General features: G+C 40.1%; 1 protein-coding gene across 2 annotated transcripts in view; it reads left to right on the top strand.

Moving 5' to 3' along the window:
* The first annotated feature begins 2479 nt into the window (after nucleotides 1-2479).
* The window catches only part of LOC131229074 (chaperonin-like RBCX protein 1, chloroplastic), a 29047-nt gene continuing 9582 nt past the window's right edge, over nucleotides 2480-21944 (top strand). The window contains exons 1-4 of one of the 2 annotated variants that reach the window (XM_058224934.1): nucleotides 2480-2736; nucleotides 2871-2965; nucleotides 5774-5891; nucleotides 11128-11264. In XM_058224934.1, the coding sequence (XP_058080917.1) occupies nucleotides 2553-2736; nucleotides 2871-2965; nucleotides 5774-5891; nucleotides 11128-11249 (519 nt within the window). In that variant the 5' untranslated portion in view covers nucleotides 2480-2552 and the 3' untranslated portion in view covers nucleotides 11250-11264. Of the gene's footprint in view, nucleotides 2737-2870; nucleotides 2966-5773; nucleotides 5892-11127; nucleotides 11265-21944 lie in introns of those variants that run through there. The other variant, XM_058224933.1, reaches the window with a different exon arrangement.

The following is a 21944-nucleotide window of genomic DNA, read 5'->3' on the forward strand; positions in this document are numbered from 1 at the left end:
ACTATTTTCTTGTGATGTTGATCATGCTTCCAGCCATGACCTTTCACAAAATTCTGAAGTTAATGAATGGAGTGGAGTAGATTCCACACATATGCGATGGTGGACCCTATAAAGGGTGTGCAAATGCCCTTAGAAGTTTTCTTGTTGTGCAGTCCATTTAAGAAGTTTTTGATTGTAGGAGTTCAATCACCATTGTTTCTTATGGTATGGTCCATTTAAGCCTCTGGTTTACTTCCTTCTAGGACTCATGCTCTCTAAGTTGTTCTGTTAAGATAAATAGACAACGTAGATAAATTATATACATCACGATGGCCCATAATAACCAATAGTAATGTCCCGTAGCCATTCACTCCTAACTATTTTTCTTGTGTGGGGTCCACCTTATATGTGGATGTAACTCATTCTTTAGCCATAAAAAGCAAAGAGATTGAAAACCTACTATAGTATTAATTTAAATTCTGAATTCAATGGACGGAGTAGATCTTCAACACATATCCCATAGTGGGCCCCACAACCCTTAACATAAGACAACCTAGAACCTTAACACATACTCGATAGTGGGCCCCATAGACGACGTCCTTATAGTGTTAAGGGTTAGGGTTGAAGTTGGCATGTGTTACGGGTTGAGATTGTTATGCATTAAGGGTCGATGTTATTATGCATTTACTACAAATATATGAACCAAAGGATAAGGACTAAGTCCTTAGCTATTGGTACCGTAGCCATTGCTTTTTCAGGTCGAGGATGTCATGTGTTAAAGGTCAAGGTTTTCATGCTTACTACCAAAATGGAGAAAAGGCTACGGACTAGATCCATAGCCATTGTTTTTTCGGGTCGACATTGACATGTGTTACGGGTTAAGGTTGCCATGTATACATTGCCCAATGGAGAGAAGGCTATGGACTAGATCTGTAGCCATTGGTAACGGAGCCATTGTTTTTTCAAGGTCGAGGTTGTCATGCATTAACTATCAAAATAGAGCAAATTTTACGAACTGGATCTGTGGCGAAAGAATGTTTTAGTCTATATCCATTGATATCATAGTCATTGCTTTTGAAAGGTTAGGGTTGTCACGTATTAAGGGTATAGGTTACTGTGCCAACCTCGACTCGTCACACATAACAACCTTGACCTATAACACATGATAAACTGCACCTTTGATACATGACAACCATGAGTCCATGACCCCCTTAACATATGATAACCTAGACTCTTAACACATGACGAACCAAACCTTTAACACATGATAACCTAGACTCTTAACACATGGCAACTTAGACCCTTAATACAAATAACATGGACCCTTAACACATGACAACTACTTCAACAAGGTAATACATTACAAAATTCAAATTTTATCTCCTTCATTAGTTTTCATATGACGACCACAATCATCCTTATCTACATTAAATCTCTTCCAGCAATCACTTTTCCCCACGACAACAACAACCACAATTATTCCTCTATTTCTGCAACCAAAAGTAGCTTACATATCTAAGAAAATGATATTTTACAAAAAATAAATTAAAAAATTTATTTAAAATATTTTCCATGTATCAGTGGCTTCTATATCTAAGAACTGTGGTCATCAGAGCAAAAACAACACTTTTTTAGAGTCTTAGAAGTTATTGATGGTAACCATATACTAGATAAATTGATGGTGGTGAACGTACACCAAAAAATACAAATTGAAATGAGTGGTGATGATTGGGGAAGATATGTTTGAAAAGTAATAAGAAATGAAAGGAAAACAATGAAGGAAAAAATAAATAAAAAGCTTCTTAAAGCAAAAGTATTTTTATCAATTAATTTTCAAAAAAAGTGATCAAAATGCTCACTAAGAATATATGATCAAATTTTACAGCGTTTCACAATACCACGAGATTATTATGGTCAAAATCTCGGTTAAAATCCCAAAAAAGAACCGCTTGGCTACTCCCCTCCCGCCTGCCAATGGCTGGTGGTCGGTGCTCCGTGGGCTCCATCATGATGCATGTGTTTCATTCATTCCGTCCATCTATTTTTCTAGATCATTTTATGGAATGAGACAAAAAATGAGGTATATCCCAATCTCAAGTGGACCACATTACAGGAAACAGTGTTGATTGAATGTCGACCATTAAAAACTTTTCAGGACCCATAAAAGTTTCTGGATCAAGGTGATCTTTGTTTTTTTACCTTCATCTAGGTCTGTATGACCTAATCAACAGATTGGATGTCAAATAAACAGTACCGTGGGCCTTAGGAGAATTTTAATGGTGGATATCCAATCACTATTGTTTTCCTGTGGTGTGGTCCAGGTGAGATTTATATCCCTCTCATTTTTTGGGATCAAGCCTAAAATAATCTGTAAAAATGGATGAACGGCATGGATGGAATACATACATCATGGTGGGGGCCATAGACACCGACCACCAGCCACCGGACTAGTGGCAGGGAAGTAGCCAATCCGTTTCCCAAAAAAGTAAAGCAGTTGGCGCTCTCCTTCCATCAGTCCCAAGTCCTCGTAAGTACCACAAGTTTCTCTGTATCTCTCTCGCTGCCATCCAAAGATGCTGGAACGAACGCTGGGATCATCCTCCTCTGTGGCAACAATCCTGCTCGCCTTCTATCCTCATCATCATCATCACCACCACCACCAGCATCAATACACATTTTCCCCACAGAATGTCACTCGATATTCGCCTCATCTTCTTCGTTGCAAGCCTCCTTCCTGCAGCAAGATGTTCGTTCCTGGTGCGTTTATTGTTTTCTTCATTTCCTATAAAAAAGAAAAAAACAAAGCACGGTCTTGGCTTTTAACAAATGATTTTTAAAACGATTGTCGTCCTCTCTCTCTCTCTCTCTCTCTCTCTCTAACTCATGTATAGGATTTGGAGAGGCATCCCCAGAAGCTAAAGCTGCTACCAACCTCCATAATTTCTTCACCTTTCTCGCCGTTAAAATCGTTCTCGCACAGCTTCAGGTTCTTCTCTCTCTCTCTCTCTCTCTCTCTCTCTCTCTCTCTCTCTCTCGTTCCATTCAACATAGAGAAATGCTAATATGCAATTGCTCCTCACTGTACACGTGGCAAAAAATTTGGATGATCGGGACTGTCGAAGCCATGCGAATTGGTTATATCCCAAATGCAATGGATGTTTCCAATAAAATTAGAGCTGGGTGGATTAAGTGGAGATGTGCTTCTGGAGTGTTGCTGTATTTCTCACATTCCTACAAAATTTTAAGGGAGAATTTTATTGATGAGATATGTGGCAGAGTGCTGGTAGTTAGAAGGTTGCATGAGTAGAGTGTGAGTTTTGCCAAAAAGGAGGTATACAATTAAGAATAAGGTAATAGTCCTAATAAGAGATAAAATGGAAGGAGTGAATTAATGTGGTACAGTTATGTGCAGCAGATACTCACAATGACTCTCATAAGGACAGGAACATTGATTGGATTTGAATTTCCTAAAAAAATGAGATGATCGGAAGACCTAAAAGGACTTTGATTGAAGTTATTTGGTAGGTTGGTGCTCTAGTTATTGAGGATGGTGCCTTAGATAGGAGTGGTTGACGAATCAAGATCCATAAAACTGAACCCAAATAGTTGGTACAAGGCTAAAAGATGATCATAATTTGCTGTGGCCTCACTTGGCCTTACACTAGCGTGAGTCACTTGGCATTCATTACAATCTCTAAGGGGCTGTTTGGCTCCCTGGAATCTTAAAAGCGGTCATGTATATGTTTCCAGGAATTCAAAGAAATAGATTCCCAGTGAAATATATTCTACGTATGACGTTTGGGTACTAGGAAGCTATTCTCAGGAGCCAGATTTTGTGTTTGGATGATAGGAAGAGAGGTGAGGGAGAGGAGAGGCCTTTTATCCTTTCAAAAATATGACCATTGGATGATAATCCCTTTCCTAGACATTTGCAAACCATCGTAAAGATGGGAATTGTAAAAGGGGCAAATTTTGGGAAATGGATTTGCATGAGAAATAATTGATTTGCCATCCTCTCTTAGAAACCGCAGACAACTTCAGCCCTCACTAATGGAATCCATTTCCTAGGGCCTAGATTCCCACGAGCTAAAGGACCCTGAAATACCATCTATGTTAATTTTGATCAAAGACTTTCTTCTTCTTCTTCTGTTAAAGCAAATTTTGATCATAGGTTTGATTCTAGCTTGATGCTAAATTTTATATTTGCTTGTTTCTTAAATTATAGATACCCGAGTGGTCAAACTAATTTCATTATGAAATTTTGGCTTCCACAAATGGTTTTATTGATTTATGTTTTCTTAAAGTGCCTTAAAAAAAAAGGGAAACTAATTTTTATTAGGGTCCCATATTGACAATTGCCAAGCCTAAATATACAACCTTGATAATTAAAAACCAATCAAGGATTTAATATTACAAACATTGATATTCTTCGAACCGGATGCCCGTTCGAGCACTTCCCTCTTAACCTTCCATAGTATCTGCTCCCATGTTCCTTGCATATTGATAAAACAATGCCTATTGTGCTCCCTCCATATGTGCCATAACACCGCCATCAAGACTAGGCGCCATATCATTCTCCCCTCCTTTTTTATACCTCCACCATGCCAAGCCCATAGGAGATCCTCAACTATCTTCAACATTACCTAGTCGATTGTGAAGATTGATAAGAAATCCCTCCACACTTTTCTCCCACGCATACAATGAATAAATAGGTGATCTACTATCTTGGCATCCTTCATGCACATAATGGAAATGTTGGGGATGATCATGGCCCTCTTTTGGAGGTTATCTATGGTAAGGACCATCTTCCTTCCCACCAACCACTTGAAAGCCGACACTTTGGGAGGGGCCCCATAGAACCAAAAGTAATGAGGATGCCCCACCCCCACCGCATAAGTGACTTGTAGATCAATGAGTAGAAGGACCGAACTGAGAACCTTCCCAATGGGCGAGCTTTCCATACCATCGTGTCCTTTTTAGTATAAAAAAAAATGATAGTTCTGTAGGCTTTTTAGTATTTTAGCGAAACTCACTTCCTCTTCTAACAAGTCCCGATGGTAAGGGGGAACCGCACCCCAGCCTCACCACTTTGAGAATAATAGCTAGCTATTTTTACACTTTTCTCTAGACCCAGTCAAGCGAGCCTTGGGAACTTACCTTGCAGTGATATTTCCCTACACCAAACATCTTCCTAGTTTCAAATACAGTTCCCATCACCAAGTGCAAAAGATAACCCCCTCCTTGAACATAGGGGCTAACAACATGACTGCCTTCCAAATTCCCTAGCTTGAACCCCCCCCCCCCCCCCTGGATTACGTACTTGGATGCTATCACCTCTCTCCACAACCTTCTCTCTTCATTGCCAAACCTCCACAGCCACTCCCCCATTGGCTACTGGCTTGCACACCTCTTCCTATCTTACGAGATGGAATTTTTGTTTAATCTCTACCCTTCTCCATAAGAAATCCCGCCTCAACTTTTCCAACTTCCCCAATACTGATTTTGGGCATCCGAATAGAGACATAAAATAGTGGCAAAATTTGAGAGAGCCACTTTAATAAGCGTGATTCGACCCCTCAATGAGAGATGGTGACTCTTCCATGTAGAGAGCTTCCTCTCGAATCTTTTAATCACCACTCTCCACAGATGCTTTGTGCTTTTCTTAAAGTTGTTGATGATCCATTTTTATAACATTATGCTTTTAGTGTTACGGTTGCTTATCCATTTGGTTTTAGCCTTGATACCTTCATTCATCATTGATCAACTCATTTATCATAACGATTTGCTCCAACAGAGTTATAATCCGGAGGCGTATGAGGAGTTGATGGAATTTACAAGTAGAAACTCTTTGAGTGATGGGGACAAGTATTGTGCAAATTTGATGAGAGAGTCTCCAAGGCTTCAGACTATAGGTATGTTCTTTACATTTCTGTACCAACTTCTCCCCAAACTTCTTATACTTTGTTTTTATTTTTTATTTTAGACACTCATCTTGGTGTTATCAAAGATTCAATGTAAACAATACAAAGTCTACTGTTAGCCACTTAGCATAAGGATTAAAAACATTTGCTAATAGGATTGGGCCTTTGCCCTAGTGGTTATGACCAAAGTATTCAATTCTTTGGTTTTGGGTTTGATTCCATCTATTTTCTTGGTTGCATCATGTGTGAACATAATTCCACCGAAATATATTAAGAATATAACCAGCCCACAAAAAGGCTATTCCATGCCTAAGTCCTGTGAGCCTAATGTTTTTGTATCATATTGAATCACAATTTGTATTGGAAATCATGAGCTTTTTCTGATTTTCTTAAACAAACTGAAAAAAGGAAGAATTTTCCTTATACGGTTCACAACCAAAGTTTTAAACCCTAAATCAGATTTCGCAATGTTTTCATGGGCCTACTGGTTTGACTACTAGTCTAACTAGGTCAACCTCTGGCGTCATCATGATCATCATGATGTCAAAATTAAATTAGTAAAAAAGATATCAAGAAAACTAAAGGTGAAAAATTTAAAGGGTGATTGTTATGGTCTAAACTCTTTGGGTCAAATTGTTCAATGGTTGGCTTGGAAACATGTGCGACCTAGGTGGTGGCAATCCAAAAAACGAGTCCTATAGTGAGCCAGGGCCACATGTTCTAGTCTAGACTGGTGTGGGTTTAAAGCCTCATATACAACTATGAGATACTTGATTCTTTAATTTTTGGAACCGACCGAACTAGATAAGAGGGGAATAGCCTATCATCCATTGGTGTAATAAATGATGGAGAAAAGAGAAGAAGAAAAGAAGAGAAGTGAGAGGAAAATAAGTAGAGGAGAGAGCTTAAAATGCTTAATACACCCCCACATCTCTTTTTTTATAATTAGGGCAACCACTTAATACAAGAAAACTACAATTATACCCCTCTGATTAAAAGATAAAATAAATTGTGACTTATGGGCCTAAAGACCCTAGCCCAAGCGTATAGCAAAGGTCCAACGTAAACCCAGTGTTTTAAATAGTGGTACATTTTACGTAGTGTTCAACCCTCTATAGGGTGTAGCGTAAGCTAACACTCTTAGTTTTGATGGTTGCTTGGACGCCAACATTTTTCTGCACTGGCTAGTAGACATGGACCGCTTCTTCGAGTGGTATGACATGTTTGACCAATGCCGGGTCAGATTCGACAAGATGAAGTTAGTGGGTCAAGCAAATTTTTTTTTGGACTAACGTGGAGGGCACCATGGGAAGGCGGGGAGAAGAGCCAGTTGTACACTGGGTCAAGATGAAAGAGGTCCTGAGGGAAAAATACCTTCTGCTTTACTACTGCCAAAAACTCTTGGATCAATGGCAATCCCTAAGGCAGGGAACAATGCTTGTGACGGATTACATCGCTAAGTTTGATGAGTATATTATGCGATGTAACATCGATGATAACTCATTTGCGACCTTTTCTCAATTTAGGACGGGTCTTCGATCCGTGCTTCAGCGTGAGCTCATTCCTCACAATGTAAGCACCTTACAACATGCCTATGAGATGGTGAAAGAATTGGAGCAATACATTAACCCCAGTTCGTGAGGCGGCTTGATACGAATACTAGGCCCACTCCTCTCGAAGCCAGGCCAGGTATTAGTAATCAAACCAAGGCCCTCATTAGTATGCAACCCAGTCTTAGAGATGTAAAAGGAAAAAGGAGTAGCTAGTACCAATGCTATGGCTAATGAGCACACCCAATGTTTCAAGTGCCCAGGATACAACCATTTTGTGCACCATTGCCCCACAAAAGAGCGCAGTAAGGCACTTGTCATTGAAGGGTTGGATGACGAGGAACATGGCGAGTATGAAGAGGAAGTGCACAAGCCCGTTGGAGGTGCTAGTGATGATGAATATGAGACCATGCCACTTCCAGTTGTTAGATGTGCCCTCGCATAGGCTAAGGGTAATGATGATTGGCATAGGAGTACAATTTTCTATGCTTACACCAAGTGTGGGGAGAAAAATTGTAAAGTGATCATATTAGTGGAAGCTGTTCAAATGCGATCTCCACCAACACCCTGGATCACTTAGGGTTGAAAGCTAGCCCTCATCCTGTGCCCTATAGGGTTTCTTGGGTAAATAAGACTTCTCTTCTGGTTTCCCTGCAGTGACAGGTTCCTACTGAATTTGGATCTTATAAGGACACGCTTTGGTGCAATGTGTTACCTATGGACGTAGGCTACGTCACCTTGGGTAGGCCCTGGCTGTTCGATTGTGATGTGACATATTCGGCCATTTGAATACTTATTCATTCATACATGAGGGTAAAAAGATCAACCTGGTCCCTCTTCCACGCAAGAGCACCCGGGAAAAGGAGGACGTTAAGAAAAGTGATCCTAACTTTTCGAGAAAATCCCAACCTAAGTATCTACATATTATAAATGCTAGAAAATTTCTGGTGGGCAACTACATAATGGTTCGTATACGACTAGGGTGGTTTCCCCAAGGAACTGTTAAAAAGTTAAATGCCCATAGTATCGGTCCTTATAAAATTTTACAAAGAATGAGCACTAATGCGTATGTGGTGGATATTCCATCTGACATGGGCATTAGTTCCATATTCAACGTAGATGACTTGGTTTCTTGTGATGGACCTAGTACTATACCCACTAGCCACATTTGACCTGGTTTCTTGTGATAGACTTAGTACTACACCCACTAGCCCTCCTATAGACCCCAATGTACCAGATTTGTCCCATAGTCCTTGGCCTTTACCTAACCCATTATCTTATCATTTACCTTCTATACCATCTTTACCTGATAGAAGAGAGAAGATTGAGGATGTGTTGGATCACCACATGCTTTCCACAAGGCAAGGAGGATTCCAGAAATTCCTTGTCAAATGGAAGGATAGACCGGCATCAGACAACACATGGATTACAGACACGGAGTTTCGGAGATCGAATCTTGATCTCCTAGTGCGGTTCCGTAATTTTGCTTCGCCGGAGGCAAATCTTTCTCAACCAGGGAGGATTGATGATGACATCGAGCCATCATATAGGGTCTACTAGAGGAGGACCCCGATTGCAGTGCCAGCTTCACTTTGGATGGATGACATCTACATGGGCCCCAACGGGCCACTTTGAAGACCCCACATGCATAGTATGTGCATTTGGAAGACTCCTTACTAGGAAGATGAATGTGGGCTGCAATCAGAGGAGTTTTTGACCAGCGGATTGCGACGTTCATCCATCTGACCGTCAGATCATCATCTGTGGGCCATCGGACCGTTGGTCCACCTAGATCTTGGACCACATGAGTCCATGGTGTAGGCATTTTAGTTTTATTTATATTTTTGACATTATTGATGGTTTAGATTAGGATTTGATGTTTTCGATTGCTTATTTAGATTATGCACTTTTTTTGTAGACTTAAAGGGTATCATTGTAATTTCTTTTAATTGGAATTATAAAAAGGGCAGAGAAAAAGAGAGATTTCTTTCCTCTCCCTCCTTGCTTGTGACTTGCAGGTGAAGTTTTACATCTTTTCAGGGTTTGGAAAGAGGGTGCGAAGCCCTGAGGGTGATCCTTATCTATCGTCTTCTTCTTTCTTCCAAGGTACGTTTCCATATTTTCTTCTTCTTCCCATCTAAACCTTGAATTCCCATTATTTTCTTCTCTTTCCTTCTCCCTTTTCTTCCTTCCTTATCTGAAATCCACCCAAACCCATCCAACCCCTAGCCGTACAGGCCCTCCATGTGGCCGTACCCACATACACGAGCACGCACGTGTGGGTGTGTACCGCTTTCCATGTGGACACCTCTTCTCCTCCCTTTTCTTTTTCTCCTTTGTTCCCTCTACAAAACCCTAGCCATAATCCCTCTTTTCTTTCTCTCTAAACCCTAGCCCTAGTTTCTCCCCAAATCATAACCCTAATTTTCCTATTTCCCAATCCCCAAATTGATTCCAAAACTCAAAATCAATAATCTATTTGAATGTTGAAATGATCCTATGCTTGAACGGGATTCTCACATCTCGTTGGGACCTTTCTTTCATAATTTTATTTTGATTGAGCATTGTGGGATGATAATTTTGATTGGAACCAAGATAGTTAAATATGAATTTTCTGTTTTATGGTAGAGTGCTTAATTTTTATATAGTATTTTGAAATTTGGTCTCATCTAGCATATTAGCCTATAAAACATTCATCCTACATAACAAACCATGCCCACCCTAGATACACAAGTTTATGTACCATCAGTTAGAGTCACGGAAGAGATGGATGAGGACTGCACTAACTGCGACAACATACCACACTTACTAGTCATGTGATCGGAAGCCCCAGAATCAATAATCTAAGTGACACTCTTGGAAGAACTAAACAAGTTGTACCTGACTAGGCAAAAGTAGCTATAGAGGAAGAGGCATGGTTAGAGTGATCTCTAAGAAGCTTGGCATATTTTTCCTTGGACATGGTAATTGTGTCACTTAAAGTACTTAGCTCAACAAGAGTGGTAGACTTGCATACATGCCTTTCAAAACCATCATCCAATGAGCGGACTTGATTAGTCCAAACTGGCTTTCCCACTAGGTCCCAACATTTATCAACTGTGTGATTGTTGAGGTCACATTTTGTGCAATAATGATTACCATGACCATGACCACAACCATCACTAGAATTTGTGCCACAATCACCCAAGTACTCTTGCCTCCAACATGACCTCCGCTTGAGTCTCTACCTCCAAGCCAACCGTCATGACTACCACCACCTTGGCTCCCCCCATCACCTCTACCAAATGTAAAGATAAATGCTGATTGATTAGATGATGAGGAGCCTTGTGTGTTCATAGTAGTTGTATGCTAAACTCTGGTGGAAGCCTTTGTGACTATTGAGATCTCACTTCCTCTAAGAATTTGAGCTCTCACAGGTTTGAACTAAGGTCAAAGGTCAAAGAGGAATTTGGTGACTCAGAATTCCTCTCTCTACCTTTGCATAATCTCATTGTCTGTTGACATCTGCTGATACATATTCAATTATTCCCACTTGCTGCATAGGGTAGAATAGTACTCTCCTATATTCTTATTTCCCTGTTGGAATGAAAATATGTTTTATAGAAGCTTATAGATACGGGTTAGATTTTTCTCACCCGAATACACCTCCTTCAAGTAATCCCAAACTTTTATGACAGTCTTGAAGAAGATGACATTCGCATTGATATGTGGCTTCGTACCGTTCCACAACAATGCCCCAATTTGGGCATCTTCTGTTACCCAATCATCAATCCGTTGTGGTCTCATTGAGTTTGGGTGAAATAAGATATTTCACCTTTCTTTTTCCTGTCAGAAAAACCTCAACAGATGTAGCCCACTGTAGATGGTTTGTTCCATTCAATGTTTTATGTATCGATGATATCGGCCGATATATCCCAAGATATATCTTGTATCCCACCCGTGCGACACACAAGTATTGGGATATATCCTACATTTTCGATCCGGTGAGCATTTTTTATGTTCAATCCTTTTTTTTTTTCTCTAAATCATGTTAAATCAGTGTCAAATTGTTATAAATCCATGATTTTGCATGAAAAATCATGGATTGAGAGCTTCAATTTTGAGATTTGGAAGAGATGAGCCGAGTTGCAGAAAATTGAAAAAAAAAATTCCAATTTCTCACAATTCGGTTGCAATCTTTGTTTCCAAACATAAAATCAAACATGTATGTAACCTGATTTAGTGACTCTTTTTTGGGTTTTGAATGTATTGCTTGTGTTTCCACACGTCTTCTTACATTTATAAATGATATGAATAGACTTTAAATATACTTGCATCAATTTAGTTAGACAATGCCTTGATTAGGACCCCATACAAAGAAAACCTATTATGTGCACTTGTTTTTGTAATGTTTTGTTTTACAAGTGTATTGATGTCCCTTTTAACAATCACCGAAGTTTCCAACAACAGTGATACATTATGCGACACAACCGATATATCCCATGCAATAACCAATATGTATTTGTATCCCAAGGGTGCGATATGTAAAACGATACTGATATTTCGAACACTGGCCAATATTCGTAATATCGATACTATCGGCCAATATTATTGTTATCACGGGCTAGTGATACGAAACCCCTCAAAAGTCTCTCAGAAATTAAAAAAATCATGGAATCCTGTGTATTGTGCGATATATCACAAGATACCACAAAATATCATTAGATATTGCCAATATCGACGATATATCGCTTGATAATGCTTGATATTCCAGATTTTCACTTGATTTTGTATGCAATATCGCAAGACTGTAGACACCTACCACGACAGGAGACATCTCTTCTCATCTAGAAATTGCATCTTTTCTCGTCGAGGATGATGGGATTTGGGTTGGGATTTACCAAATAAAAAGATTTTTAGGGAGATTTATGGGAAGTTTGGTTGGAATTACCGGTGAGGATTCGATTAGGGTTGCGAACTCTCTCTCTCTCTCTCGGTTTGAAGTTAGGGAGCAGATTAACTGTTACATGGGTAACAACTTAGTGGGTGTTAAGCTCACCGTGTGGGGCCCATCTTGATGAATGTGTTTAATATCCACGTTGCCCATCCGTTTTCTCAGATCATTTAAGGATGTTATGCCAAGACTTGAGCATATCCAAATCTTGAGTGGACCACACCACTGGAAAAAGTTGTGAATGACCATTAAAAGCATTTTGTAGGCCACAAAAGTTTTGGGTCAATCTAATCTTTGAATTTTCCTTTCATTCAGTTCTAGATGATCTTATCAATGGGTTGGATGACAAATAAACATTACGGATCTACTTATAGTGGTACTTGGGAAGTTTTTAATGGTGAGCATTCAATCATCACTATTTCATGTGGTGTGGTTCACCTGAGATTTGGATGTGCTTAATGTTTTGGACCACATCCTAAAATGGGTTGGAAAAACAAATGGATAGGGTGGATATACAACATATAATCAAGGTGGGCCCTACAGTAAGGGTAACATCGACTGAGCTGTTACTCGGGTAACACCTAATCCGTGCCCCTAGATTCGGTGCGACTTGGCTGCACCAAAGAAGCTATGGCCCACCTTGATTATGTTTTGTATATCCATTCCATCCATCCATTTGGATAGATCATTTTAGGTTATGAGACAAAGAATGAGGCAAATCGAAATCTCAAGTGGACCCCACCATAGAAAACAATGGGGATTGAACGTCTACCATTAAAAACTTCATGGGGCTACAAAAGTTTTCGATCAAGCTGATATTCATGTTTCCCCTTCGTACATATTTGCCTGACCTTATGAACAAGTTGGATCTCAAATAAACATCATGGTGGGCCCTCATAAATAGTTTCAAGTTTCAACGGTGGGCATAATTGTCCCCACTATTTTCTGTGGTGGGGTCCACTTGAGCTTTGGATCGGTGTCATTATTTGAATCATGTCCTAAAGTCATCTCTCCAAATGGTTGAACGGTGTGGATACAACACTACATCAAGGTGGGACCATGATGGCAAGGTCCCACCCAGTGGATGTTCCGTGTAGGCCGCGGATTGGGGGCTACTCCCACTAGGATGGGCGCGGCTTCGGTGGATCCCCAGATCCACTGAGGTGGGTGGGATCCTTAACTGTGGGACCCATCTTGATGTATGTTCCTTATATCCACGTCATCCATTGATTTTGAAAACTCATTTTAGGGCATCATCCCAGAAATGAAGCAGATTCAAATCTCAGGTGGGTCATAATATGGTAATTGACCACTAAAAACCTCTCATGGGCCAAAAAAGTTTTGGATCAAGTTGATATTTGTGTGGTCTCTTCATCCAAGCGTTTGTGACCAAATAAACATTCTGTTGCCCCCCATGAAGTTTATAATCATGACTATTTCTTGTGGTATGGTCCACCTAAGACTTAAACCTGCTTCATTTTTGGGATCAAGCCCTAAAATGAGCTCTAAAAATGTATGGACGGTGTGGATGTAATACACATACATCAAAGTGGGCCCCACAATTATGGATCCACCCAATACCGAGGGATCCACCCAATACCGCGCTTGGACACGAATTGCCTACTGACTTGAGGTGGCTACGGGATGGTGCTCTGTGGGCCCCACCATGATGCATGTGTTATATCCATGCCACGAATCTATTTTTTCAGATTATTTTAGGGCATGATCTCGAAAATGAGGGAAATCCAAATCTCAAGTGGACCACACAACAAGAAAACAATTGTGATTGAACGACCATCGTTAAAAACTTCCTAGGACCCATTGTAATGTTTATTTTCCATCCAACCTATTGATAAAGTCACAAAGACCTAAATGAAGTGAAAACACAAATATCAACTTCATCCAAAACTTTTGTGGCCTTGAGAAGATTGTAATGGTAGGCATTCAAACACTACTGTTTCCTGTGGTGTGGTCCACATGAGATTTGAAGCTGCCTAATTTTTTGGATTATGGTATAAAATTATCTGAAAAAATGGATGAACATAGTGGATTAAAAACATACATTATGGTGGGGCCTATAGACCACCATCTAGTAACTACTGGCAACCGACAGCGTCAGTAGGCAATCTGCGTCCCACCAGGACCTAGCCAAACACAAACGGTCCTGTGGGGCTCGTGGTGGGGCCCACCATGATGTTTGTGAGAAATTCACTCCGTCCATCCATTTTTCCAAATCATAATAGGGCATGAGCCCAAAAATCAGGAAAATCCAAAGCTCAAGTGGGCCGCACGACATGAAACAGTGGGGATTAAATGTCCATCATGCCAATTGTTTCTTGTGGTGTGGTCCACCTGAGAATTGGATTTGCTTTATTTGTGGTCCCATGCCCTAAAATGAGTTGGCAAGAAGGAATTGGTAGTGTTTTCATACATGTCTTGATATATTTATAAATGCTATGCATTCAATTTGAATATTGCATTAATTTAGTCAGACAACACATAGCTTAGGACCCTATATAAGGGAAACCTATTATGTGCACCTTTTTTTTTTTAAAAATAAAAAAAATGTTATGATTTAAGGTGTGTATCAAGTTTTTTTTTAAAAAAACAATCCATGAAGTTTTATTGAAAAATTCAACCATTTCCCCAATATTTCCCAAAAAGTGCAAAAAGTTATGCGATACAAACGATATATCCCGTGCGATAATCGATATGTATCTGTATCCCAAGGGTGCGATACATTGTGCGATATTGATATTTTGAACATTGCCCACCAAGCGGTGGTACAACGAGGGAAAGGGATTAGGTTAGGTCGGCCCTAATCACGTTAGGGTTTCCCCATGAAGAATATATATATATATATGTATATATATATAGAGAGAGAGAGAGAGAGAGAGAGAGAGAGAGAGAGAGATCAAATCACTTATGCTCTGATACCATGTAGATGATGGAGAAAATAGAAGAAGAAAAGAAGAAAAGTAGATGAAAAGGAGAACGAGAGGAGAGATCTTAGAATGCTCCACACGCCCCCACATCTCTTTTATTATAATTAGGGCAATGACTCGGTGCAAGAAAATTAAAATTATACCCCTCTCACTCAAAGATAAAATAAATCATGACTTATGGGCCCAAAGACTAGCCAAAACATATGACAAAAGCCCAACATAAACCCAAATATATGAGGACCACGAGAGACCATGGAACCACACGTCTGGCTAGGGCGGCCCATACATGTGGTCATAAATCAACAATTGGTTGATCTGCAAGGGATAGAAAACTAAAGAACTTGCCTCCTAGTAGTCATTCAACCTGGACTAGCGAAGGCTAATGCAAGGGCATTTTCACACCGGGCTCGAGTGGGGTAGCCCGTGGGAGACTCATGTGATTTGGGGCCTACAGGGGAGGTCTCGTGTTCGAGACTCCTCACCTGGGGTGATTAATGCGCATTTCACACTGGGCTCGAGTGGGGTATCTCGTGGGATGCGGGGACACACTCGGGGTGGGCAGCCCATGTGATTTGGGGCCCACAAGCCCACGAAGGGGGTTTGGCCGAGGTCCTAACCGATGAGATGTGTGGCCTGGGCTATGAGATAAAAGGATTAATTCGCCATACTTTAATTGTTCGAGCTTTTAGAGCAAGTGGTTAATTGTCCTGCATCAAAGGCGCTGCGCATAACTAAGTGTGCTACTCCCTTCACACTTGACCATTTCTTTTTTAGATATTTGTTGAATTTTTTTAGCTTTGATGTGTGTGTGTGTGTGTGTGAGAGAGAGAGAGAGAGAGAGAGAGAGAGAGAGTCTGCTACGCTCTATGTAAAAAACCCAGAAATTGTGTATGGCTAAACTTTTGCACCCCATAATCAATTGGTGATCTGGACCATCTGTTTGGGTGGGCCCCACAGTATCAAGCCATTGAGTTGATCTGGATTTTCCATTACATAAATTTGGACCCTTACGGGGTACACATGTTCAATTTTGACCCTTAGATGGCCTTGATCTGCAAAAATTTCTTCATTGGATGGCCTAATATGCACTTTGGACCGTTGGATGGGCTTCAACTATAACATGGACAGTGGGATGGCTATGATCACTCAATTAGCCAAGGTCAATTTGGACCATGATTGGATGATCAAATGGCCTGGATTTATCAATAGGTAAGCTGAGTTGGAACCAAAGACCTCAAGGTTGAAACAAAGAGTGCCCTCCATTGAGCTATGGGTTTGAACCATCAATGTTGGAGGTTTTTGGGACATGGTTGTCCATCCATTTTGGTTCCGTCAGACTGATGGTTTGGATCACTGAACTATGGACCCACTAGTATAAATTGAATATATAAGTAGGTTTAAGCAAAGAGCCATTTTCCTTGAGCTCTTCCAATTTGTGTAAAAAGCCTAGAAATTGTCGTTGAACTGTTGTGCCCCAGAGTCCAATCGATTGGTGATAGGGGCCATCTGGTTTGATGGGTGTCACAATTCAGTTGGGCCATTGAGTTGGCCTGGATCTTCCATCAGATCATTTTAGACCCTTGATGTGGTATATATCTTCAATTCAGACCCTTGGATGGGCCTAATATGCCATCTATAACGTTCTTTTGATTTTTTTTTTTTGTCATTTTTTTCCCTATTTTTTTATTGGATGGCCAAAACCCTTGGATGGCCTGATCTACAAGCTGGACTGTTGGATAGTTCTGATCAATTAATTTGCCAGGGCCCAATTTGGATCCCAATCGGATGATCAAATGATGCAGATGCATCAGAAGGTAAGCTGAGGTGGAAGACCTCAAGGTTGAAGCAAAGACTGCCCTTCATAGAATATGGGTTTGACACAATCTGGGAGATTTTTGGGACACGGTCCATACATGTGGGCTCCATCATATTGAAGATCCTGATCACTGAACTGGACCCACTTATATAGATTGAAGCAAAGAGTGCCTCTCATTGGGTTCTCCCAATGTACCCAAGATCCAATTCTATTGTTTTTTCAACTACTTTCTCACCAATGGTGAAGCAGTCTGTGAGCACTCCAGAATACAGAATATACGAGATTACATCCTCACCCTTTCCTATCACTTTTTTGACATAGTGAATCAGTGATACCACATCTCGACATGTTTTCATCATGAATAGAACTCTGGCTAGTTCGCGAGGGTATTTTTTTTTTTTCACGAGGGTACTGATAGCTTGGTTGTTGGTGAAAAGTTTATTAGGCCCATTGAAAGTTATGAACTTCAAATCATTAATGAATTGTTTCAACCAGACATCCTCTTGATTATCTCACAATAAGCTATATTATCACTTCCGTAGTAGATACAACACCTCCAAGACTAAACATGTTACCGGATGTTGACTTTATTCTTTCCTTATGAGAAGTGTGTAGGAGTAACGTACACTTGCATTGCATATTTATCATGAAGCGTTTGGTGTCAAAACTATAACTATTTTCTCAATGCTGATGTAGAATTCTTGTGGCTAGACAGATGAAACAAGGCAATGACGTTCTGCCTCTACATTAAGCAACAGAAATGAGAAAAGCAACTTGACTAAAGCCAACCCTAAGCTACACAATGATTTAGTCCTTTCTGAAAAAAAAATTTCCCTCTTTGGAAAGCAGGGAATACGACTAATTTATTTTCTTTCATTATTATGTTTCTTTATATCAATGTTTACCTTGTGTTTCCCTTATATCAATGATTATGTCGTGGACTCCATGATTATCCATCTCTATCCAAATACCCCTCCTGTCTTGTAAAGGGAATCCAATTTCTTGTCCTTGTGAATTCCATGCATCAAACACACCCTTCAATTCTCTTATTTGGTTCATAGAGGTTTGATCCTTCCTCTTTTATTAAGCTAGCTGGTTGTCTCATTTGCCTTCTTAATTTATATTTTTTTAATTATCCTAGAATTTATTTCTTTTTATTTTTTTTTCTGTTAGACACTTTGAATAGTGATTTTGAGCCTCTGCCATGGTAGCTGATTGTAGAACTGTTGCCAATTTGCCATTCAAAAGCCAACTGGGTGAAAGCCTAAGGGATTGTTTAGATGCTTGCAAAATTAAAAGGGCAAAGATACTGTTTCCTAGAAACAGATTCTCCAACAGATTATGTTTGTCGCATTTGGGTGCTGGGAAAGCCATTTCCAGGATTTCAGAAACTGTGTTTAGGTACTGGGAAAGAGTTGCTAGGAACCCAGATATGGGTATTCATAGGAGAGAAGTTGAAGAGATAAATGTGTCAGCTATGTCCATGGCACTTGTGTGAGAAATCTAAGACATTCATTGGTTTGGGCCATCATGGTACAGCATTGTCACGAAGAGAAGGTCAACCAAATCATCAGGTGGCTTGCAAACGTGGGCCAACAAATTCAACTATTCAAGCTAAAAAACAAATTGATCACGGGCTAGTCAGAAAGAGTAAATGGAGTTCCCTACTGCTCCACAAAGCTGTCAAATGCTCAATACAATTGGGTATCCCACCTATACACTCCTTAGGCCAAAAATCAGGTTGGTCCATAGTACATGAAGCAAATGGATTGCTAAGAACTTAGCCTTCAAGTTCAGTTGTTTTTAACATCTTGGCCACCTGATGACTGGACAGGCCTGGATTTAGGGACCGGGGTATGTACATGACTTGATCCATGAGACGGACAATAGATCTTGCATGAGGTTAGCAATTTGTAATAGATTTTAAGGTCCATTTCTTTTGAGTATTGTGACCATGCCTTTGCACGAGGCGCACATGTGCATCCGATGCAAGAATCAAGCTGGTCCACTCATCAATCGGGTCACACATGTGCATTGAATCTTGACCCTAAAAGTACCATTGTTTTTGTTTATGAGCGTGACCAGTCTGATGACTGAACACAAACAGACTTGATTTCTGTGCTAGATCATCCATACAAAGGGGCCCACCTTATGATCCAGATCCACCAGTTTGACGGTATGAGCACAATCTACGGTAAAAAAGAATGTCTTTGAGTTAGATTGATCCTAATAGAGAAATGTCGTGGATCAATCCAAAATAATACCAAACCCTAGCCCTATATTCAAACCCAACCTAGTTCACCAAAAACCTGTATGGAGGGATGATTCATAAACAAAATAGAGAGGTTTGCTGGAATTGGATTCTGTCTAGAATTTGATTTTATATGATTAACATGAGAAACATGTAACTTGCAGAATCTAATTCCATAAGTCTGCGTTTCAAGGTAGCCAAACAGTTAACTTCCCAAGAGATGTTGAATTCTGTCATTGTTTTCAATGTGATGTGTGATGAGTCTGATGACTTCCCGAAAGATTATTTTATCCTTGAAGTAAGTGAATCTTCAGTGTGTTTGGTTTTCTCATGGAAAATTGGTTTAGCAAAGCAAATTGCATTTTACTTAACATAGATCACAGTCAGTAGGTGACCATATAGCGGTGAATCTTCATTAGTGGTGAGACTGGTAAATCCCCATTGTGAGGGTCTTATTACAGGAGTTAGAATGGCTTGTGCTGAGGTTGATGAGTTCCCTGTAGGGGTGGGCCATCATCAGGGGTTGGTAGATTCTGGAAGAGGCCCCTTGGTGTGTTGTTTGTGGGTAAGTGATGCTGGTGAAGAGACTAGAGAGGGTGTGGAAGTTATTTTGGAAGGTTGGAGGAGGTCTCTTTGCCTGGAACTTTAGAAATTTGTAGGACCAATAAAGAGCAATTTGAATGAAACTTCTGTTGGAATAATAATAGAGGCAACGCCTTAATTAAAATCTGAAAGTGTTGAGTCTACCTCAAATAATTGTGACAGAAGGCGACCACAAGAAGATAAGAAGAATAGAGTAGATGAGAATTCTTGTGTTGCTTGATAAGAACGAGTGTTGCATAGAGGAGTGTTGTATTTATAGACTAAGCAAGTCTGTCTAGTAGGATTGTAGAATATCTAGGACTGTATCCCCCTAAATGTACAAGTCAGAAGAACACTATCTTGAAATCATGCCTTAACATCTACAGAATTACATGAATGCACAATAACAGCCCACAGAAACCAAAATAACAAACTTATTTCCATTTACGCTCCCCTTAAAGCTGAGTGTTCCAAGCATCTAACAAGCAAAGTTCACATTATCAAAGCACCATGTGACAAAAATGGGTATGTGGGAAGTTTAGGTTTAGTTTGGTTTTGGTTCTAAAGAAGGTAAAAGTCCTATAAAAGTTCTGGACAAAAACAATGAATATGTAAAGAAAGGAAAGTGAAATCTTGGTTTAATACAGCTTTGGCTTAAAATAACAGAAGTGAAAAAACAACAGCTCTCTTCATATGTGCAACTGTATTTCTTTCTTCACTATCTATTTGTTGGTCACATAGGAGATTTTTTTGGTTCATGTGGTTCAGGGACCATCAACTATGGGGCCTACAGGATATGGTCTGGTTGCTATCTTTGCCTGAGGAATGTGGAGGCTGTTTACCACCTATCATGCCTTGTGAATTCTCAGAAAATATATGGTGGAAAGTTTTCAGGCTTTTTCGCCTTTCTTGGGTGATGCATAATTGCATTCAAGATCTTTTCTTGGCCTGGCAAGGGACTTAGATGGCCAGAGGAAGAACTTATACTTGGAGACCCTTTTTATTTTATTTTTTATGTTTTTTGTTTTTGGTCCGTACGGAAGGAGCACAACAGTAGGGCCTTTAAGAATATGTCATGCCTCAGACTCAAGAGATGTAGTATTTCAAAGGGCCAGAGGTACAACTCTTGTACTTGGGGGCAAGGGTTGGGTATTTGTAATGAAATTATATTTTATGTTTAATAGATCTCATTGCCTGTTGTCCATGTTCATCTCTTATCATCTTGGGTTTTGGTTTGCTTTTTGTTGGTTTTGGAATAAGTAATTGTTGCCAATCCACCCAATGGGTCTACAATGTCAATGTTTTGAAGCACCAAACACGGGCCCTACTTTTAGAAGGTGAAATTGAAAACCTGTGTATTGTACTAACTCTCGGCTTGGTCACTGAAACATGGCATCTACAGTTTGATTAAAACAACATACAGTTTGATTCAAGCAAAAGCCTGGCTAAGGTGTTGGCATCCCGACTTACGACGGGGTTGGGGAGCATTGTTTCATTTCTCAGGGTGCTTTTCTGTTTGGGAGACATCCTCAACTTCTAGTGTCTAATGAATGAATCAATTCAAAGCATAGAGAAGGAAAACCGAGGATAATATGTAAGCTTGATGGGGAAAAGGCAAACAATTATGCAAACAGGAGTTTCATTAAGTACATGCTTCAGTGTAATAATGCCTTTGGATTAGATGGAGAAAATGGATCTGTTTGCACCTTGCACAATGTTAGCTTGTTTCTTGGTACTGGTGAATGGAGAGCCAAAAGGTTATTTCAGACGCTCAAGGGTTCTTCGGCCGGGGACCCTCTCTCTCACATGTTTTTTGTGGTGATTGCGAAAGCATTGAGTAAAATGCATGTGAAGGGACCCTCATCGTGGGTAATAGCTTCCAGGTCACCAACTTCAATACGTGGAAACTCCACACTCTCTCTCTCTCTCTCTCTCTCTCTCTCTCTCTCTCTCTCTCTCTTCAGTGC

This window comes from Magnolia sinica, chromosome 16 (genome assembly GCF_029962835.1).
Source record: "Magnolia sinica isolate HGM2019 chromosome 16, MsV1, whole genome shotgun sequence".
Classification (NCBI taxonomy): domain Eukaryota; kingdom Viridiplantae; phylum Streptophyta; class Magnoliopsida; order Magnoliales; family Magnoliaceae; genus Magnolia; species Magnolia sinica.